At 39.7% G+C, this 19,832-nt stretch overlaps 1 protein-coding gene across 3 annotated transcripts in view; it reads right to left on the bottom strand.

Moving 5' to 3' along the window:
- The window catches only part of bcorl1 (BCL6 corepressor like 1), a 265,520-nt gene that overhangs the window by 110,111 nt on the left and 135,577 nt on the right, over positions 1–19,832 (bottom strand). For all 3 annotated transcript variants that reach the window (XM_087992055.1, XM_043704668.2, XM_043704670.2), the window contains one exon: positions 8,186–8,323. In XM_087992055.1, coding sequence (XP_087848181.1) covers positions 8,186–8,271 — 86 coding nt within the window. In that variant the 5' untranslated portion in view covers positions 8,272–8,323. Of the gene's footprint in view, positions 1–8,185; positions 8,324–19,832 lie in introns of those variants that run through there.

Below are 19,832 nucleotides of genomic sequence, written 5' to 3'. Positions count from 1 at the left end.
TGATCTTTAGCTAGAGCTCAAGGGTACCTCTTTACTGTCATCAGCTCAGTTTTGAGCTAGATTAGCCCCAGTTTTATGGGGGTCTCAAAGAATCGGTGGAAACCAGGAGTGGTAGCAGAATGCAGGCATCACAACAGCTCTCTGGGTGAGCATATACTGAGTATAAGTTTACTTTGGTCACACACCAATTGCATCTTAATGCAGTGGTACCTTTATCTGTTGATAATGAATGATACAGGCTGATCAAAGGTGGGTTTGATTCCCACATGTATGCAATGTAAGTCTCTGCACTGAGAGAACTCTTGAAATGGTCCACAGCTCAATGTTAGCTCAGTATAGGTCTCAGGATGTATTCTATATCAGACAAACTTTCCAGCCTTTTTAAACAGGGCAATTGTCACATCTGGTGATGAATGATTGCCTGGAGGATGCCAGGCAATTATCTGCTGAGTTCTGGAAGAAGTTTAACATGGCTTTCACTTTGAAGGCTATAGCACTGGGGCTCCTCAAAGTCCCAGGGCTTCAGACAATCCTTCAGCAGAGCACACTGCACAGTGACAGTCTCTCAAAATGCCAATATTTATTACAGATGTTGTTTTTAGACATATGGAGAGTGTGGAGGTAAAACCTGTGTATGCTCCATACTTAAATGGAAGGTGGTAAGGATTTTTGTTTCTCTGGCCCATCCTCAGCATTCACAGCAGCTACAGGCTGAGCAGAATGTGATGGTCTTCTGCCATTCACATATCTGAACCCAGTTCCACCCTCCCTCTGTACCTCAGGGCATCCTCACCCCCACCAAGGCTACTTGAGACTTGGGGGTTCAGGTACACAGACCTTTAAAGTATCATGAACAGGTGCAGAAAATAATCAAGGTAATGGAATGCTAGTCTTTATATCAAGAAGACTGGATTACAAGGATACCAAAATTATGCTGCTGTTCTCCAAAACTCTGATTGAACCCCACTTGGAGTACTGCGAGCAGATCTGGGCTCCATACCTTAGGAAGTCTATAAAGACCAACCTTGATTATCCGAACAAGATCTCGATTGTCCAAACGGGAGTATTTTGTTCAGATAACAGATAATGTTTTTACATGACCCTGAGATCTTGGTCAGATAATCCGAGATTTGGATAATTGAAATTCGGATAACCGAGGTTGTTCTGTACTGGCCTTGGAGTAAGTACAATGTAGGCTTACAGGAACGATACGTGGATTTCAGGAGTTACGAGTAGCAATTATACAAATTTGACTTATTTTGTCTGTAATTCAGAAGGTTAAGGGATAATCAGATTGAAGCCATCAAGCTAATAGGAAAAGACAGGGTAGAGAAACTATTTCTGCGGACTGGGCATTCTAGAATTCAGGGGCACAGTCTGAGAATTAGAGACAGACCATTGGGGGAGTTGTTAGGAAGTACTACACACAAACTGTGGCAGATGTTTGGAATTTTCTCCACAACACGCAGTAGATGCCAGATCAGTTATTAATTTTAATGTTTTGCTCAGCAAAGTATTAAGGGATATGGGCCAAAGACAGATATATGGAGTGATGGCACAAATTAGTTATAATCTCACTGAACGATTGAACAGGCTTGAGGGCTGAACTGCCTACTCCTGTTCCTATGTTGTCCTTTAGGAAAGATGTAAATATATTGGAAGCAATTCAGAAACGTTGTACCAGACCAATACTCGGAATGGGTGGTTGACTTATGAGGGGAGGCTTATATCCATTGGGAGATTAGATTAGTAAGAGGTTAAAGCATTTACAATCCTGAGGGTAGACAGGGTAGATGTGGAAAGGATGATTTCTTTTATGGGATATCTACAACTGAAGGTTACAGTTTAAAAATCAGCATTCCCATAAAATGGGTATTAAGTGTTCTTTTTCTCTCAAGAGGATGACGGTCTTTGGAATTCTCATCATGAAAAAGGTGGTGGTGGCAGAGTCCTTGAATATTTCTAAAGAAGAGGTAATAGATTCTTGTTAAGCAAGGAGTGAAAGGATATCAGAATATGTAGGAATGTGGATTCAAGGTTACAATCAGATCAACCATGATCCTAATAAATGGCAATTCAAACTTCAGGGACTGAATAGCCTAGACCTGCTCCTACTTCTTATGGTTATATGTGAAGGCACTTGAGGGAGTACAGATGTAATGTATAAGAATCATTCAAGGATAAAGAATTTCAGTTGTACAATTATCAAGGCAGATCGGAGAAGTTAGGACAGTTGCTTTCCTTGGAGGAGAGATCTGACAGAAGTATGAATAACATGAGAGACCAAGACACAGTAGTTAGGGCAAAAACATTCTACTCATGTAAAGATCATGAATGAGACACTGCAGATTTAAACTAATTGGCAAAAGAAGCAAATGCAAAAGGAGGAAAAACCTTTTCACACAGCAGTGGTTAGTGTCTAAATTATGTCATCTGACAGTATGGTGGAGGCAGATTCAATGGTGGCATTCAAAAGTAAAGTCATGCAGAAAGGCACAATGTGTGGGGTTACATGGAGAAGGTAGGAGAATGGCACCAAGTGAAATGTTCAGACATCTGGCACTGCAACAATGAGATTCTAGAAAGGGCAGACAACACCTGTGTTGGTCCAAGTGCTCTGCAGATGTCAAGACCTTGGCAAGAATATGCTCACACCACTGCTTCCCTGGATTTTGAGAAACACCTGGTGCTTGCAGTTCAGCTGCTGCTCCAGTCAAGTTTCTGTGGTCACTTAAAATCTATCGGTCCTCTCCAATATTTCCCTCAACTGTCCTAAGATCACTCTTCCCTCCCAAAATTATCCTCAACTCAGTGATTCTCTTCCTCCCTCATGTGGAATCACAGGCTCCTCACATAGCACTTCAAACAAAATGGCAGAGTTGGAGAGGTTGCTCCGAGTGACTCATCTTTTTTCATACACTGACTTGCCTGCACACCATTGGCTTTGAACAAGTCAGCATTAAAATTCCAGCCCTGCATAGTGGCAGTTCTCTGCCTATGATATTTGACTGCATGGTGTTAGTGCATCGTGTGGATGTATCTTAGAAGTCTTATTCTGGCATGGTAGTCACTGCTTCACTTTCTGATGAGAAGGTTCACGATTTGTTGGCTTCTGCTTTCTGTTAGCCCTCCTCTTGGCCAGTTGAGGTTTCATTTTTGTTTGTTTCTTCCAATGCCCTTCCAAACAGTTAGCTTCCATTATCAGCAACCATTTCCCAGTTTTCAATGTCATAGCGGCCATCTTCTTGCAGGGTTCCTTGTAGCAGAGGTATAAATGCCCATGAGGTTGTGACCTTGTGGCCAGAACAAAAGCTTTCCAGGCCTTTGGGTATGTAGTCATCATCCATTTGATCAACAAGGCTGAATCAGTGCAGGACCTCAGAAATAAGACTAATTTCCATATTTTTAAATAATAAAGCACTATGATCCAACAAAAAAAAAATCTGCTATCCAATAGAAAGTTCACCACACGATTTAATAAATGACATCTACAATGTCTGTAAAAGAAGTACACAATTTAAACCTTATACTTTCTTCAGTACAAAAAGAATTATACTGGTAAGAGTTCCACTTTAATGCAACTAGTAGAACATCACAAATTATGAAATTAAAACCAAATATAAGATGACTTTCTATGATTACAAAATGATTATAGAAAGAAAGTCTGAACTTATGGTCAACCACTCTGGTTAGGAAGACATGAGATGCTGCTCATTTTGCTTGGTTGTCCATTACGGCACACTTTCCAGAACCCAATAATAGCAGAAAAACAGAAGATGATTTCAGAACTTTTATAACAATTTATACTAATGGTATAGAATAAAAATTGGAGACAGAAAACTAATTTTGAATCATTGCAATTATGGAAAACAGAAAGCAACAGAAATGTTTGGAACATTTCCGAAAACTCCTACATTAACCTTTTGAAGCAAGTGCAACATAATGTTACTAAAATAATACAGTTTCACTACATCAATCTTGTTGGATAGAAAAATAAGCAGCTTCTGCATTAAGAAATCAGACAAATTAGTCAATAGGTTTCAAATAATCATGAAAACAACAGGAGAATTTTGAAAAGCATGGAACTTAAAGGTGGCTATCCTTTCCCTCAGAGCAGCCAGTTGGGGAACTCTGAGTGTAAGACATCTGAAAGGATGAAATGCTACAATGGAAAATGAACAAGCTGGGAGTGTTATGCACACCTGTGTAAATATATTTTTGTGGTTGTACACCAGCTGCACAATGATGGAGTCCAAGCTCTTGTGATTGACCATCATTCCTCGATTATCTGAACATGCCTTAATCTCCAGAGCTCACCTTTCCGGACTCCAAACAGTGAGAGACTAGATATACCAAATCTCCAATGCCCAGGAGGTCCTGATGCACTAGTGAAGGAATTCCCCCAAGAAGTTTGAAATTCTGATCAGTCACTCTTTTCACCTGCATTACAAACTGCTCCACACATTGAAATCTGGCACTCTTTACTCTATCGTGAAGAATCTTAGTGCAAGTTACTTCTCCCTAGAATGGTTCACACGCAGCTTAAAATGCTAATAATGTCACTAGTTTTACCTGCTCCTATGATTTAAGATTAAGAGGTTTGGAATTCCTTGGAGATCTGTCAGAGATCCACTTGCACCATTTCTTTGAGCTTCCAGACTGCCTTTGAGTTTCTGTTGGAAACTTAAATTTTCACCTTAAAAAGGCAAATGACAGGCCAAAAGTGCACAGTCCCACAAGGTGGGTATAATTCTGAAATTTGGAAGAAGATTTGACGGTGCAACATATGGAAGAAGGTGGATTAGCAACCACTCATGAATATGTAAATTCCCCCAACTCGGGCCTCTGATGATCGTACATCAATTAAAGAAATGCCATTTATTTGGTATGGAGCTGATCATTTATAAGGCGAATCATGGCCAAAGAAAGTACATCTGAATTTTGTCAAGTCATTCAGAGGGTTTTTTGATACAAGGCCCAGCAGGTTTTCTCACTATATCTTACTAAACTCACCTCATTAAATACGCAACCCAGCTTATGATGGCCCTCCCCCATCCAATTCCAGCAAGTGTCTCACCACATACAATTCCCCTGGCAGCAGCCTCGACAAGCACTCTGTCAGTGAGGAGCTGACTTCAGATGTTTAGCACCCTACTTTGCAAATAGATACCTGGAAAGGTCCTGCTAGACAGGGAGTTGCAGATGCAGAATGTCTTCTTCCACAAAGACCAGCAGTAGAAACCATGATACTAGACCATACGAGTCTGATCTGAGGTGGCCATCTGGAGGAACGCACAGTAATATAGAGAGGAGGTCAATGACCTGCGACTCCATCAGCATGAGTGGCAATATCTTCTCTACAATACCTCACACTATCTCTACCTCTGCTACTGCAATCATCTCCTACTCTGGCTCAGACTCTATAATTCTCACCATTGCCTGTAACATCTTCCTTCACTCACTCTTACCTACTTCAACTCCTGACACCACTAATCCTGCATGACCTCTGCAGTGCCTACTCATTAGCTTGGGACATCTCCCCATTTGCACCAAAAGTAACAGCTGTGCCATCCACTTTCATTTGCCAGGAGAAAAACAGCTCCCAAACAACTAACTACAGATCCCAGTTGCAGACACTGCATCACAAGGGAAAGCTACCTTGGCGCTTTGCTGCAGAGGGTGGTCACACCTCCTCAGATCACGTAATTCAAAACCAGTCTGTGACCATAGACAGGAGGATGTGACAGCAGTTACGACAAGTATAAGAACTTAGCGGGTTACAATTGAGGACCCTCAGCCCTGCAATTGTCTAAGTTACGAGGCTCTTGCAAGATATGGGGACAAGAGTGAAATCTGCAAGAAAGATGAACAAAGTGACCATGGCACCTCGGTACAAGAAATGGTGGAGGTGGTGGAGGGGGGGTGGATTAGCAATTTAGTAGTAGTAGGGACAATATAAGTAGGGAGATGTATACTGTCCTCTGCAGTAACGAGTGAGAATTTGAAAGGCCGTGTTGCCTGTCCGGTGCAAGGGTTAAGGAATCTGGAGAAGAGGGGTATTGAAGGGATCCAATAGTCATTGTCCACATTGGTACCAATGATACTGATAGGCCTAGAAAAAGAGATTCTGCTGAAAGACTTTGAGCAGATAGGAGTTAAAAAGCAGAAACTCCATGGTAATAATTTCTAGGTTATAACTTGATACATAAAGTCAAGGAGTTGAAACTGTTGCTTAAAGACTGTTGTGTATGAAAATAAGCTCAGTTTTGGTATCCCTATGGTTTGCCACCTGGTAATAAAATCAAAATTTTGTAGTCACATGGCTTACAACTTTCCTTTATTAATTTCAACATTGGACTTATCAATTTCTAACTTCGCTAGTCCTAAATCATCTTTTCCATTTCCCACATGCAGGAAGAGAATGAAGATTTCTCAGAGGAAGTCAATTATTCTGGGGAGGCACAATCATAAGAATCATGCAGTAATTTGTATACTTATGACTTTGCAGAAGTGCTCAGACAGATAGTTGGGTTTTCACATGATGTTATCTCACATATTGCTAGTGAGCAACAGCAGATGATGGATATGGGACAGATGCATAGATTACCCATCGGAGGGCACATTATCCAGTAAGCTCTGGTCAGCTGTCCCTAAGGCTCAGCATCTGTGGCCATCAACAAAGACAATAATTCTGCAACAGCAATGATAACAGCTTTTCCAACTGCATCATGAAGGCCTGGAAACAAATTAGAGAAAACTATCCCAGGTGAGAGAGCCACATTGTTGAAGATCATATCCAAAGGTCTTCTCAATGATGTCTACCTTCCTGGAAAGAAAGCAGCCACCTGAAAGATTTACAAAATATGGTAATCAAACAAGTGCACCTTGACACTCAATGATGGCAAAAAATGTAGTGGCACATTTTAAAACAAGACAAAAACTTAGCCTTGGCTCTTCAGGTGTTACTGATAGGTAACTCCACATCATCATTATTAACAGGGAAATGTGTGTTGGCAATTAAAGGGAAGGAATAAAGAAACATTAAAAAAGAGACTCTTCTTGAAGGTGCAGAAGGCAGTCCACTACTAAGCACTCACAGGCTCCAAAGCTCAGAAGGATGTTGGCCAAGATCAGCTTTGTAGCCAGAGCAAAGATAAAAGCTATCTCTGTTAAAATCACAGGGTTGCACAACAAAGGCACAACAGGAAAAGGAAGATACAAATTTCTTATTGCCTAGTGCACCCAGTCCAAAATGTTTATTCTTCTAATTCACTTGACTGGATGCTGCCAATGTAGTGACTGCATGACAAGAAAATGAGCATCCATTTTTCATCTATTGCCTGTATATATTGTATTGATGATTTTGCCTCCGGAAAACTGAATGCTCATTGCCCCATCTACTGTGGAGCAGCAGACTTGTAAGAATGTTGTGGCTGCTCCTGTTCATCCTGGTTCTCAGTTAAACTATGCATGACACACCATGCTACACTGATGTTCAACAGATGGAAGATGGAGATTAGACACACAAAAATCCAGATAGTACAGATGACCGAAGTATTGGAAGTCACCTCCAAAGCAATCTAAGTACATTCTGAAAACAAGAGTCCTTGAAAAAGGTTTTTCACTTAAGGAAGCAGATGTGAAGTCTTTGTGTTTATATGACGTTTTCTGTCTCCAATTTGTTTATTCTCCTTAACTCCATTACCCTCTCACATTGCTTTCATTTGGAAAAACTTGCAAAACCCATCCATTCTAAAGTTACATTTTTTAAAAAATCACATTTCATACCAGCCTTTTAAAATACTTAAATGAGCAACCTCTTCTCCTGAGTGGAAGATTTCTTATGTATAGCTGAATTTACTGCAGATAAAAGTGGATGCCAGCAAGTTGCAGTTGGCTTCCTCTCAAATTGTTTAACCACCTCTCTGTTCCTAAACTCACTTGTTTTTGGTGAAAATGCCCTCATTGTTTCTTAAGCAGAAAGAAAATTGAAAAGTATGATAAAAGATCAGGTAGGTTGGACTGTGATCAGGCAAAAATGGTTGGTTTGTTGGGTGCTGTGGCCTTTTCAAGTTCATTTAGTTTGTTTTTCTGCTATAATTCAGCAGATTTACAAATGTAAACTAGACTGCTGGTCTTAACTGGTTAATATTTTTTCCATTCATTTCTTTGCAGTGTTACTCACCTATCTTCCTTAATGCCACACATCCGGATTCGGTTGGAGTTTGTCCAGTCGTGAACGCCGTTGCACAGAGAGGCTGTGGCCAGCATGACAGGTGCACACAGATGTCAGAACGTAGTTGCACTCTCTCACTGTACCAACCTGGATATTAAGAAAAAATCATTAGAAACTAAAGACGTATCTGTAATACAGCCTTGCTCCAAAGTTTGTAGTACAGTATTATAATATTACTATTCTGAATCGAGGCATTTTTGTTAGATCTACAAAGCGAAATCTGATCATCAAAAGTTTGGATAACTTGAAATTTCTGTACAGATCAGATGAAAACCTCAGGAAGAACATACTAGCTTTAGAGGGAATACAACAACACACTTACCAGAATTATAGACTCCACAGGTTATGTTATAAAGAGAGATTAAACAGAAGAAGTGTTGTATTTCCTGGAATTTAGCAAGTTAAAGAAGTCTCATGAGTGAAATTTAAATATCTTAAAATCAGTTTGAGCAGCGATTTGGAGAAACTATTTCCAGAAACTGGGGAGACTAGGGGTGAGAGGATGGTCAAAATATTACAGCTGTAATTAGGAAATATTTGCAAGCATTGAAATATTACAAGTTGGCCTTCGCATCCAAATCTGGCTAGTAGGCTGTTGTGATCTAATGGCACTGATCCTTGCAGACTCCATTGGTCACAGCATGCTAATCCGAGAATGAGCCATTTATTTCAACTCTTGGCTTTCTTCTGTTAACCACCCCGCAATCCATGCTAGTATACTACTCCAATTCCCACAAACTGTAATCTTGTTCACTAACCTGTGTAGATTAAAAGCCTTCTGAAAATCCAAATATACCACATTCTCTGGCTCCCCAATATTGACATTGTCAAAATACCACATTTGTTAAAACATGATGTACCCTTCAACAATCCATGTTGAATCTGCCTCATGACACAATTATTACAAAATATCTGGTAATCACATCCTTTATAATAGGATTTGGTATTTTAATTACTATTGACATCAGGCTAACAGGTCTGTAGCTCCTATTTTCTTTCTCCCCTGCAGTACAGTTACATTTGCAGCCTTCCATTTTGCAGGCACTGTTACAAAATTAATAGAACTTGGAAATATGATCACTAGTGTAGCCATCTCTATCAACACTCTGGGGTGAATAACACTGGGTCCTGGAGATTTGTCAACTGCCAGTTCCATTAATTTCTCCAATATTCCTTTTAAAAAAAATAGCTTGCACAAGCTAACATTATAGAAAAATCACACTTTAGAAACAGCACTTAAAGTGCTGGCGATGCAATTGCGTTACAGCCAACATGTTTTAAAAGTTCATGCTTGAGAAACAATGCCCCCAATTTGTCAGTGATGCTACAATGAATTTGCATTAATGACACGTGCTTTATAGTGGAACGATCTGTACTAAATATTTTTCACTTCCATACACTCATTAGATCCTTCGATCTTTCTTTGGGGAAGGCAGGATCTGAAAGCTGAAGAGAAACAACTCATCGACAGTAAAAAAGCAAGACACTTCACACAAAAAAATTGCTTAATTCTTATCAAAACAATGGAGGTAGATTTGAGAAAAAAATATATTTTCAGGCTATGACCAATCTAGCTTGTGAATTCTGACTAATTATTTTCAATGATGTGCATCTTCAAAAAGAAAAGTTATTTATTTTTGTGTATCATGTTGGTGGATAACAGAAATCATCATGATCAATAATTTGTCCATGTTTCAGACTTAGAATAAATTTAAAGGATTATCTGTTGTACATTGGCAACATAACCGCAATCACAAGTTTCAAGTGATGCAATTCTCTCTATTTTAAAGCTTTCTTTAGCACAATAACTGTAGTTCTAAATAAAAATTTCAAATTACATCATAATGTAGAGATGTAAATCTCAAAAATACTAAGATACTTTTGTTAGGTCCAATACAGATGCACAGAACTTGCTTGTTGTAGTCCCAGTCAAACAGCGATTATTTTTCCCTTAATAAACTTCAGGTTTGCTGTTAGGAACAAGAAATCACATCAAAATCTTAAACCTCAGCATCAGTACTGAATGTACTGCTAGATAGCTAAACACCAAGAAATCCTTATGTCAATAATTTTAGTGATCTGTTGCAACTATGTATAAGCTTTAGTTTTACTAGGATCTTATTATCGCCATTGGCATGGAAATGTGTAAAAGTCTTCCAATATTAGCAGCTTTTCACTTAATGACTCCTCATTGACTATGCCTTTTTGCATCTCTCATCAAACTAAGCAAGATTCGACAGATGTTCCGGTAGATGCCACTTTTTCCTCTCCTTTAATGTTGGAATAAAGCTGAGACACTATTACTGGAAAATAGAACAACACCATGACTGCTTACAGCATGCTAGAAGTTCATGTACCAGAAGCTGGGCATATCAGTACAAGTCAAACTAAACAAAGAGGCCACTCAGCTAGAATAGCTTATGTCAATGTTAATGTACCACATGAAACACATCTACTCTAATTACTTCTTCCTACTCACTTATCTCTCATGTATCCATCAAGCCTTACCTTAAATCAAACTACTGCTGTAAAACGTTTATTTAGCTATCCAAGTCCATATAAAAAACTTACAGAACTTAAGTATAGAATATAAATCTTTCAATAGTTAAACAATTTTTGTTCTTTATTTTCATTTGAACTGAAATCTACGTCTTTCAAAGATTCTTGCCATACTGAATAAGCAAAGGCCACACAATTACAGTAGAGTAGCTTTTTATGTCATTTTAACCATATACAACTGATACAGTAAAAACGAGACAGCATTCCTCCAGGACCAAGTGTGCTACACCGACAGCACAAACTACACAAACGTACACAGCAAAGTGCATAAGTGCAAAAAACAGGATTAACCAAGAATATGGTAAATTATTACTGAATAACAGATTGGATGTCCACTAAATCTCTTGCTTTGGATAGAAAAAACTAGTGTCTAAATATACTAAGGAACTTAGTTCCACCAAAGTAAATGCAGCACGTTCATTAACGCTCATTACAAATAACTGAAGAGTCTCAGATTCAATTGATAACCTTTTGAAAAGATAACCTACAATCACAGCTACATTAGCACTGCCGACAGTGTTCACTCCTATTATTACACTTCAATAACAAAATGACTGAGCCGGACAGGGACAGAAATTATGGCGCCTGATTTTGCTTCTGGCTCAGAGCCCCAGCAGCTGACCACAGCGCAGCAGTCCCATCCTGATCTGAGCACATATCCCCTTGAGCTGCAGTTACTTGGACCTGTTGAACCCTGTCCTGGATCCTGTTTTCTTTAGAGAAACCTTCAAAAAAACATTTTATGATAATGCACCTAGCTCATTAGATTATGTAAATCCTTTATGCATCTCTACAGAGTTTTTTTTAAAAGTCTATACAATTCATATTAAAAATCTGAAAACACCTATACATTTTAACACTGAGGATTTGACACATTATATAATTATTACTCAAGGTTTATAAATAAACGAGGCATATTAGAGCTTTTAGTCAACTGCATTTGAGCTATCATTCTTGTCCTCAAATGTAGCAAACTTAGAGCGGTGGTCAATTAGGTTTCTTTTCCGCACTATATCCATTTTGTCTTTCAAGATTAGAGATCCGCCTGAGAAATTGAGCTATTTAAAAGGCTAATGCGCAGCAATATTACAGGTCCACCAATTGAGCAAAGTGCTCAGCAAAAGTATATTCCAGTGAAGAGGAAGGAGTGTAAGAAAAGGGGTAATCTGCCATGGGTGTCTAAGAAAGTAAGGAGACTATCAAATTGAAAGAGATGGCACACAGTGACCAAGGTCAGCAGGAAACTAGAAGATTTGGAAATCTTTAAAGGTCAACAGAAAGCCAGACAAAGAGTTTTAAAGAAACGTAAAGATAGAGTATGAGAAAAAAAAAACTAGCACAGAATATGAAGAGAGAGAAAAGTTTCTATAAATATATAAAATGAAAAAAAAAAGTGGCTAAAGTAAACATTGGTCCTTTAGAGGATGAGAAGGGGCATTTAGTTATGGGATATGATGAAATGGCCAAGGAATTGAACTGGTATTTTGTGTTGGTCTTCACAGTGGAAGACACTAGTAACATGCCAGTAATTGACAAAGAGACAAAGGTAGATGAGGACCTGGAAATACTCTTTATTATGGGAGAGGCAGGCTGGGCAAGCTAATGGAGCCAAGGAAAGACACGTCTCCTAGCCCTGATGGAATGCACCCCAGGGTACTAAAAGAGATCATGGGAGAAATAGCAAGTGCACTTGTAGTACTTTTCCAAAATTCCTTGAACTCTGGAGCAGTTCCAACAGAATGGAAAACAGTAAATGTGACACCACTGTTTAAAAAGGGAGGTAGACAAAAGATAAGGAATTATAGACTGGTTAGCTTAACTTCTGTAGTGGGAAAGTCTATTATCAAGGAAGAAATAGCAAGGCATCTAGATAGAAATTATACCATTGGGCAGATGCAGCATGGGTTCATGAAGGGCACATCATGCTTAACTAATCTTTTGGAACTCTATGAAGACATTATGAGCAAGGTGGACAATGGGGACCCAGTAGATGTAGTGTACCCAGATTTCCAAAAGGCCTTCGAAAAGGTGCTGCACAAGAGGCTGATACATAAGATAAAGATGCATGGCATTACAAGTAAAGTATTAGCATGGATACAGGGTTGTTTGACTAACAGGAAGCAAAGAGCGAGGATAAATAAGTGCCTTTCTGGCTAGCAATCAGTAACTAGTGGTGTGCCTCAGGGATCATTGTTGGAACTGCAATTGTTTACAATTTATATAGATGATTTAGAGTTAGAGACCACATGTAGTGTGTCAAAGTTCGTAGATGACACTAAGATGAGTGACAGAGCAAAGTGTGCAGAGGACTGTGAAACTGCAGAGGAACATAGATACTTTGAGCGAGAGGGCAAAGTTCTGGCAGATGGAATACAATGTTAATAAATGTGAAGTCATCCATTTTGGTAGGAGTAACAGTAAAAAGATTATTTGAATGGTAAAAAGTTGTAGTATGCTCTTATGCAGAGGGACCTGAGTGTCCTTGTGCATGAATCACAGAGTTGGTCTGCAGGTGCAACAAGTAATTAGGAAGGCAAATGGAATTTTGACCTTCATTGCAAAGGGATTGAGTTTAAAAGCAGGGAGGTTATGTTGCAGCTGTACAGGGTGCTGGTGAGGCCACACCTGGAGTAGTGTGTGCAGTTTTGGTCTCCTTACTTGAGAAAGGATGTACTGGCACAAGAGGGTGTGCAGACAAGGTTCAATAGGTTGATTCTGGAGTTGAGGGGTTGGCTTATGAGGTGAGACTGAGCAGACTGGGATTACATTCATTGGAATTTAGAAGAATGAGGGTGGACCTTATAGAAACATTACATTATGAAGGGAATAGATAAGACAGAAGTAGAGAAACGAGGACAAGAGAGCATAGCCTCAAAATTAGGGGGAGGCAGATTTAGGCCTGAACTGAGAAGGAACTTCTTCACCCAGAGGGTTGTGAATCTATGGAATTCCCTGCCCAGTGAAGTAGATGACATTAATTCAGTAGCTGTTTTTAAAGCTAATATAGATAATTTTTGAACAATAAAGGAATTAAGAGATACAGTGAGTAAGCAGTAAGTGGATCTGAGTCCATGAAAAGATCAGCCACTATCTAATTGAATGGCAGAGCAAACTCAAAAGGGCCAGATGTCCTACTCCTGCTCCTAGTTCTTATAATAGGACAATTACTCACAGTAATTCAGATCTTAAGAATTACATAACAACTTGTGACTTTCTATAATAAGTTACAATTAATAATGAAACATACCTTGTGACAATGCTTTATATTACATACAAAGTAAATGTTTCACTGTATTCTTTTTAATGCCAAGATAAATTACAATGCAGTTAAATTTTCCTCTCTCTTAAAAATACTGACTTAGATTCATATGAAGTTCCATGGGCACCTCCAACCTTTCAGAACATTACCCAGGTTCTTCATGACCCTTAGGAATGAGTATGTTAGACTATTCAGTTGCAGGACCTATCATGGTCAACTTAATCTTGTCTTCATTCATGGTCAATGTTTGATGATCCATACTGAAAAGCTTAACCCCTTTGGGAACACAAAGGTCAATTATTCCAATTCAGGCTTTGATACAGAGACCACCATCACTGTATTACTCAGTTCATACATCTGCTGCCCTGTTCTCCTAGGTGTGAGAGGTCATGGGTTTCAAAGGTCATGAAGGAGGCTTGGGAGATCACTGTAGTGCATTTTAAAAGATAGTTTAAAAAAAATTGCTCTAACTGTAGTGGACCAGTGAAAGGGCGAGTGAATGTTGAAGATGTTAAGATAGAGCGCCAATCATGTGAGCTGCTTTGTTCTGAATGGTGTCAAGCTTCTTGGGTTGTTGAAGTATTTATTTACCCCTGGCTTATGCTTAAAAGTGGTAAACAGGCTTTGAGAAGCCAGGATGTGAATTACTTGATGCAGAATTCCCAGCCTGACCTGCTGTTCTAGTTGCAGTATTTATATGGTAATGTCCAGTTCAGTTTCTAGTGAATGGTAACCACCAGAATGTTGATAGTGCGAGTTTCAGTGATTGCAATGCTGTTAACTGTCAAGATGCGATGGCTGCATTCCCTCTTGTTGGAGAAGGTAACTGTCTGGCACTTAAGCAGCAATTAATATGTTAACCTACACACATTAGCTAAAGCCTGAATGTTGTCCAACTGCATTCAGGCACAGACATCTTCAGTTTTTGTGGAGTTACAAATGGTACTGAACATTTTGTGCAGTCATAAACGAACAACTCCATTTCCGATCTTAAGATGGCAAGTCATTGAAGAAGCAGCTGAAGATAGGCGTAGGGCTTTACCCCAAGAAACTCCCAATAGTGACACATTGTGTGACTGAGATGATGACCTCCAAAATAAAACCACAATTATCTTTTGTGCTAGATACGACTCCAATAAACAGAGGATTCCCCATCATCAATTCACAGAAACAAAGAAAATAGGAGCAGAAGTCGGGCTTTGTATCCTTCAAGCCTGTTCTGCCAGTCATTAGGTTCATGATTAATCATCCAATTCAGTATCCTGTTCCTGCTTTCTCCCCAGACTCTTTAATCTCTTTATCCCTTAGAATTCTATCTAACTCTGTCTTGAAAGCATTCTATGTTGTGGCTTCAATCAATTTCTGTGGCAGAAAATTCCACAGGCTCATCGTTCTCTGGGGAAGAAATTTCTCCTCAACTAAATGACCTATCCTTAGACTGTGACCTCTCCTGCAATTACTCTGTCATGTTAGAAAGCAGTAGGTTTCTATGAAATCCCTCCATCGTCTACTAAACGCCATTGGATATAGTCCTAACCGATCCAGTCTCTTCATAAATCAGTCCTGCCATTCCAGGAATCTGTCTGCTAAGCCTTTGTTGCACTCCTTTCATAGCCAGAACATCCTTCCTCAGATAAGGGGATCAAAACTTCACGCACTACATCAAGTATTGTCTCACTAAATTCCTATACAAGTGCAGCAAGACATCCCTTCTCCTGAATCCAAATCCTCTCACTATGAAGGCCAACATACCATTTTCCTCCTTCATGCTTGCCGCATCTGCATGGTCACTTACAGCAACTTTGTTCGAGGGCGCTGTACCACTCCCTTTCCCAATCTATCATCAAAATAATCTGCCTTCCTGTTTTTCCAGCAAAGTGGATAACCTCACAGCAATACTTTAAGTGTGATCTGGACTCTGCATCCTCTTCACAATTCAATCCCAATAGCTTTGTATTGTCTGCAAACTTGCATTTGGTTCCCTCATCTAAAAGCAATTTACACTGAATAGCTGGAATCCAAGCTCTGATCCCTGTGGTACCACATTACTGCAATCCCATGCGTTTTTAACATGCTAATGTCTTATGGAGCTTTAATTGAAAGCCTTCTGAAAGTCCAAGTAAAACACAACCACTGGCTCTCCCTCATCAATTCTACTGGTTGGACACCACACATCAGTAGTGTACTGACATGAATAGAGAACAGTTGGCAGGCAAGAAATAAATAGAAGGAACTAACAAATCTTCTTCTGAGAAGCAGCCAATGATTAGTGTGGCACCACAGGGATCAGAGCTTGGATTCCAGCTACTCGCAATGTAAATTGCTTTAGATGAGAAAAGCAAATAGAATATCTCCAAGTTTGTAGACAATACAAAGCAATTGGGATTTAATTGTGAGGATGATGCAGAGATGATTTGTCTCCCATGCATTTGTCCAGATCCCACTTAAAGTATAACTTTGCTGGGAAAACAGGAAGGCAGATTATTTTTTAAAACTTCCAGTAGATTTGTCAAGCATGATTTTCCTTTCATAAATACATGCTGGCTCTGTCAAATCCAGTCACCATTTTCCAAGTGCTCTGCTATCAAATCTTTTATAATCGACTGTAGCATTTTCACTCTGACTGATGTCAGGCTAACCAGTCATTAATGCTTGGTTTCTCTTTAGTGGAGTTACATTAGCTACCCTGTAATCCACAGGAACTGTTCCAGAATCATCAGAATCTTTAAGGATGACTGTCAATGCATCCACTACTTCTAGGGCAATTTCTTTATGTGCTCTGAGACACAGGTTATCGGGATGTTGAGATCTATCCTTTAATCCCATCAATTTCCTCACTTCCCATGGACTTTAAATTTTGCAAGACTCCCTGATGCTACTCTTGGTCAAATGTTGCCTTAATTGTCAAATGTAATCACCCTAATTTTCCCTAAGCTCAGCTATTTTGTAGCTTGGAACAAGTCTATATTGAGGTCAAGAGCTGACAGTGCCCAGAGGAACCTAAACTGAGCATCAGAAGCAGGTTATTGTTTAGGAGGTGCCACTTGAAAGCACTGTTTATGACATCTTCCATCACTTTGCTGATAAAAAAAAAGAGTAGATTGATGGGTGGTAATTGGCTAGATCTGTCCCACTGTATGTACAAGACATGTCTGGCAATTTTCCACTTTGCTGGAAAGGTGCCAGTTTCGCTAGTTTTGTAGCACAAGTATGTTTTGCAGAATATTGTCTGATCCTATTTATAGTTTCCAGCACCTTCAGCCATTTCTTGTTAGGATGTGGAGTGAATGGAATTAACTAAGGTCTGGCATCTATAATGCTGAGATCACAGAAAGCCACCCAAAATAGATTACCTGTGTGATATTTGTGGCTCATGATGCTTGCAAATGTATCAGCCTTGTCTTTTGCATTGATATGCTGGGCTACCATTGAGGATGGCGATATTTGTTGAGCCCCCTTCTTTAGCAAGTTGCTCAATTATTCAACACTATTCAAAACTAGATGTGACAGGCTTACAGTGCTTCAAACTGATTCATTGGTAGCAGAATCATTTAGTTGTCTAATGCATTCTGTGCACATTATTTAGTACTATGCTGTAGCTTTCTCAGGTTTACAGTTAATTTTTAGGTATCCTGGTACTGCAGGTTTCTTTCCTCATATTTGACCTAATGCCACAACATATCATGTGGTCTAGACTCAATATTGAGGACTTCCACGGTGACTTCTTCCTGGCTATAAACCACTGTGCAATGCCCTCTGGTGGGTCTGTCCTTTTAGTGGAATAATGTAAACCCAGGAAATGGTAGTGATGGTAGTGTCTGTAAGGTATAATCCTTCAAGTATGCTATGCCTGCCGATTGTGATTTTTGAGAAGATTTCTAGCTCAGGTTGAGGTTCAGGTTGTACATTTGCTCGCTGAGCTGTTTGTTTTCAGATGTTTTGTCACCATGCTAGGTAACATCATCAGTGAGCCTCTGGTGAAGCTTTGGTGTTATGCCCCACTTTCTACTTGTGTCTTGGTCTCTTAAGGTAGATGAGAAAAAGAACCGGAATTGATATCACTGATGTTACCTAGCATGGTACCGAATCATCTGAAAACAAACCTTCCAGCTCAGTGAGCAAACTTCCAACCATGTTGGCCAGTTGTTTGTCTAGCCTGTCGGACAGTTCTATCAATTTTGGCAAAGCCCCCAGATGTTAGAATGGAGGACTTTGCAGGATTGATAGGGAGTTTACCATGGTCACTTCCAGTGTCTTGGTCAATGCTCGAACGTCCATTGGTTTCATCCTTCCTTCAGGTTTTTTGTGGTGTTACAAAAGATACAACTGAGTGGCTTGCTAGAGAGCATTTAAGAACCAACTGTGGGCCTGAAGTCAAATGTAAATGGATTTGGATTTTCCTTCCATTAAAGAACTTTAATAAGCCAGGTAGATTTTTATGACAACTGACAATGGTCACCTTTGGACTATTTATTAATTAGATTCAAATATGCTGGGATTCAAATTTATGTCCCCAGAACATTAACCTGAGTCACTGGATTACTAGACCAGTGACAATTATAGAATCCTTATAGTGCAGAAAGAGGCCATTCAGCCAAAGTCTGCACTGACCCTCTGAAGAGCGTCTCACTCAAACCCAGCCCCCTATGCTATATCCATAACCCCATATTTACCATGGATGTCCATCTATATATCTTTGGACAATGGAAGGAAACCGGAGCAGCAAAACCCATGCAGGCATGAGCAAACTCCACACGCGTGGTCACCCAGGGCTGGAATAGAACCCAGGTCCTAGGCATTGTGAAGCAGCATGCTAACCACTGTACCACCAGGTACTCTAGCTGACATGAACTAAAACAGTTTAGGCCAGACAAACAAAAAGTGCCACCACAAGGGGATGTTCCAATCATCACTATTAACTGAAAGAGTCAATTATGGAAATGTACAGCACAGAAATACACCTTTTGGTCCAACTTGTCCATGTCGACTGGATACCCTATATTAATCGAATCCCATTTCCCAGCACTTGGCCCATATCCCTCTAAACCCTTCCTATTAATATACTCATCCAGATGACTTTTAAATGCTGTAATTAGATCTGCCTCCACTACTTCCTCTGGCAGCTCATTTCATACATGCACCACCCTTTGCATTAAAAACGTTGCTCCTTACATCCCTTTTAAATCTTTCCCTGCTCACCTTAAACCTATATCCGGTGGTTCTGGACTCCTCAACCCCAGGGAAAAGACAATGTCTATTTACCCAATCCATGTCCCTCATGATTTTATAAACCTCTATAAGGTCACTCTTCAGCCTCCGACGCTCCAGGGAAAACAGTCCCAGCCTATTCAGCTCCAAATGTAGCTCAAATGCTCCAAACCTGGAAACATCCTTGTAAATCTTTTCTGAACTTTTTCGAGTTTCACAACATCCTTCCTATAGAAGGGAGACTAGAATTGCACACAATATTCCAAAAGCGGCCTATCCAATCTCCTGTACAGCCACACCACGATCTTCCAACTATTATTCTCAATGCTCTGACCAATAAAGGAGAGCATAGCAAATGCCTTCTTCACTATCCTATCTACCTGCAACTCGACTTTCAAGGAACTAGGAACCTGCACTCCAAAAATCTTTGTTCAGCAACACACCCCAGGACCTTACCATTAAGTGTATAAATCCTGTCATGATTTGCCTTGCCAAAATGCAGCACCTCACATTTATCTAAAGTAAACTCCGTCTGCCACTTCTTGGCCCATTTGATCACTATCCCATTGG

Source organism: Chiloscyllium plagiosum, unplaced genomic scaffold (genome assembly GCF_037043375.1).
Source record: "Chiloscyllium plagiosum isolate Xiang-an unplaced genomic scaffold, Cpla_swu_hap1 HiC_scaffold_11, whole genome shotgun sequence".
In the NCBI taxonomy this organism is placed as follows: domain Eukaryota; kingdom Metazoa; phylum Chordata; class Chondrichthyes; order Orectolobiformes; family Hemiscylliidae; genus Chiloscyllium; species Chiloscyllium plagiosum.
Note: the sequence above shows the minus strand (reverse complement) of the source record. Positions and strands in the feature narration are given on the sequence as shown.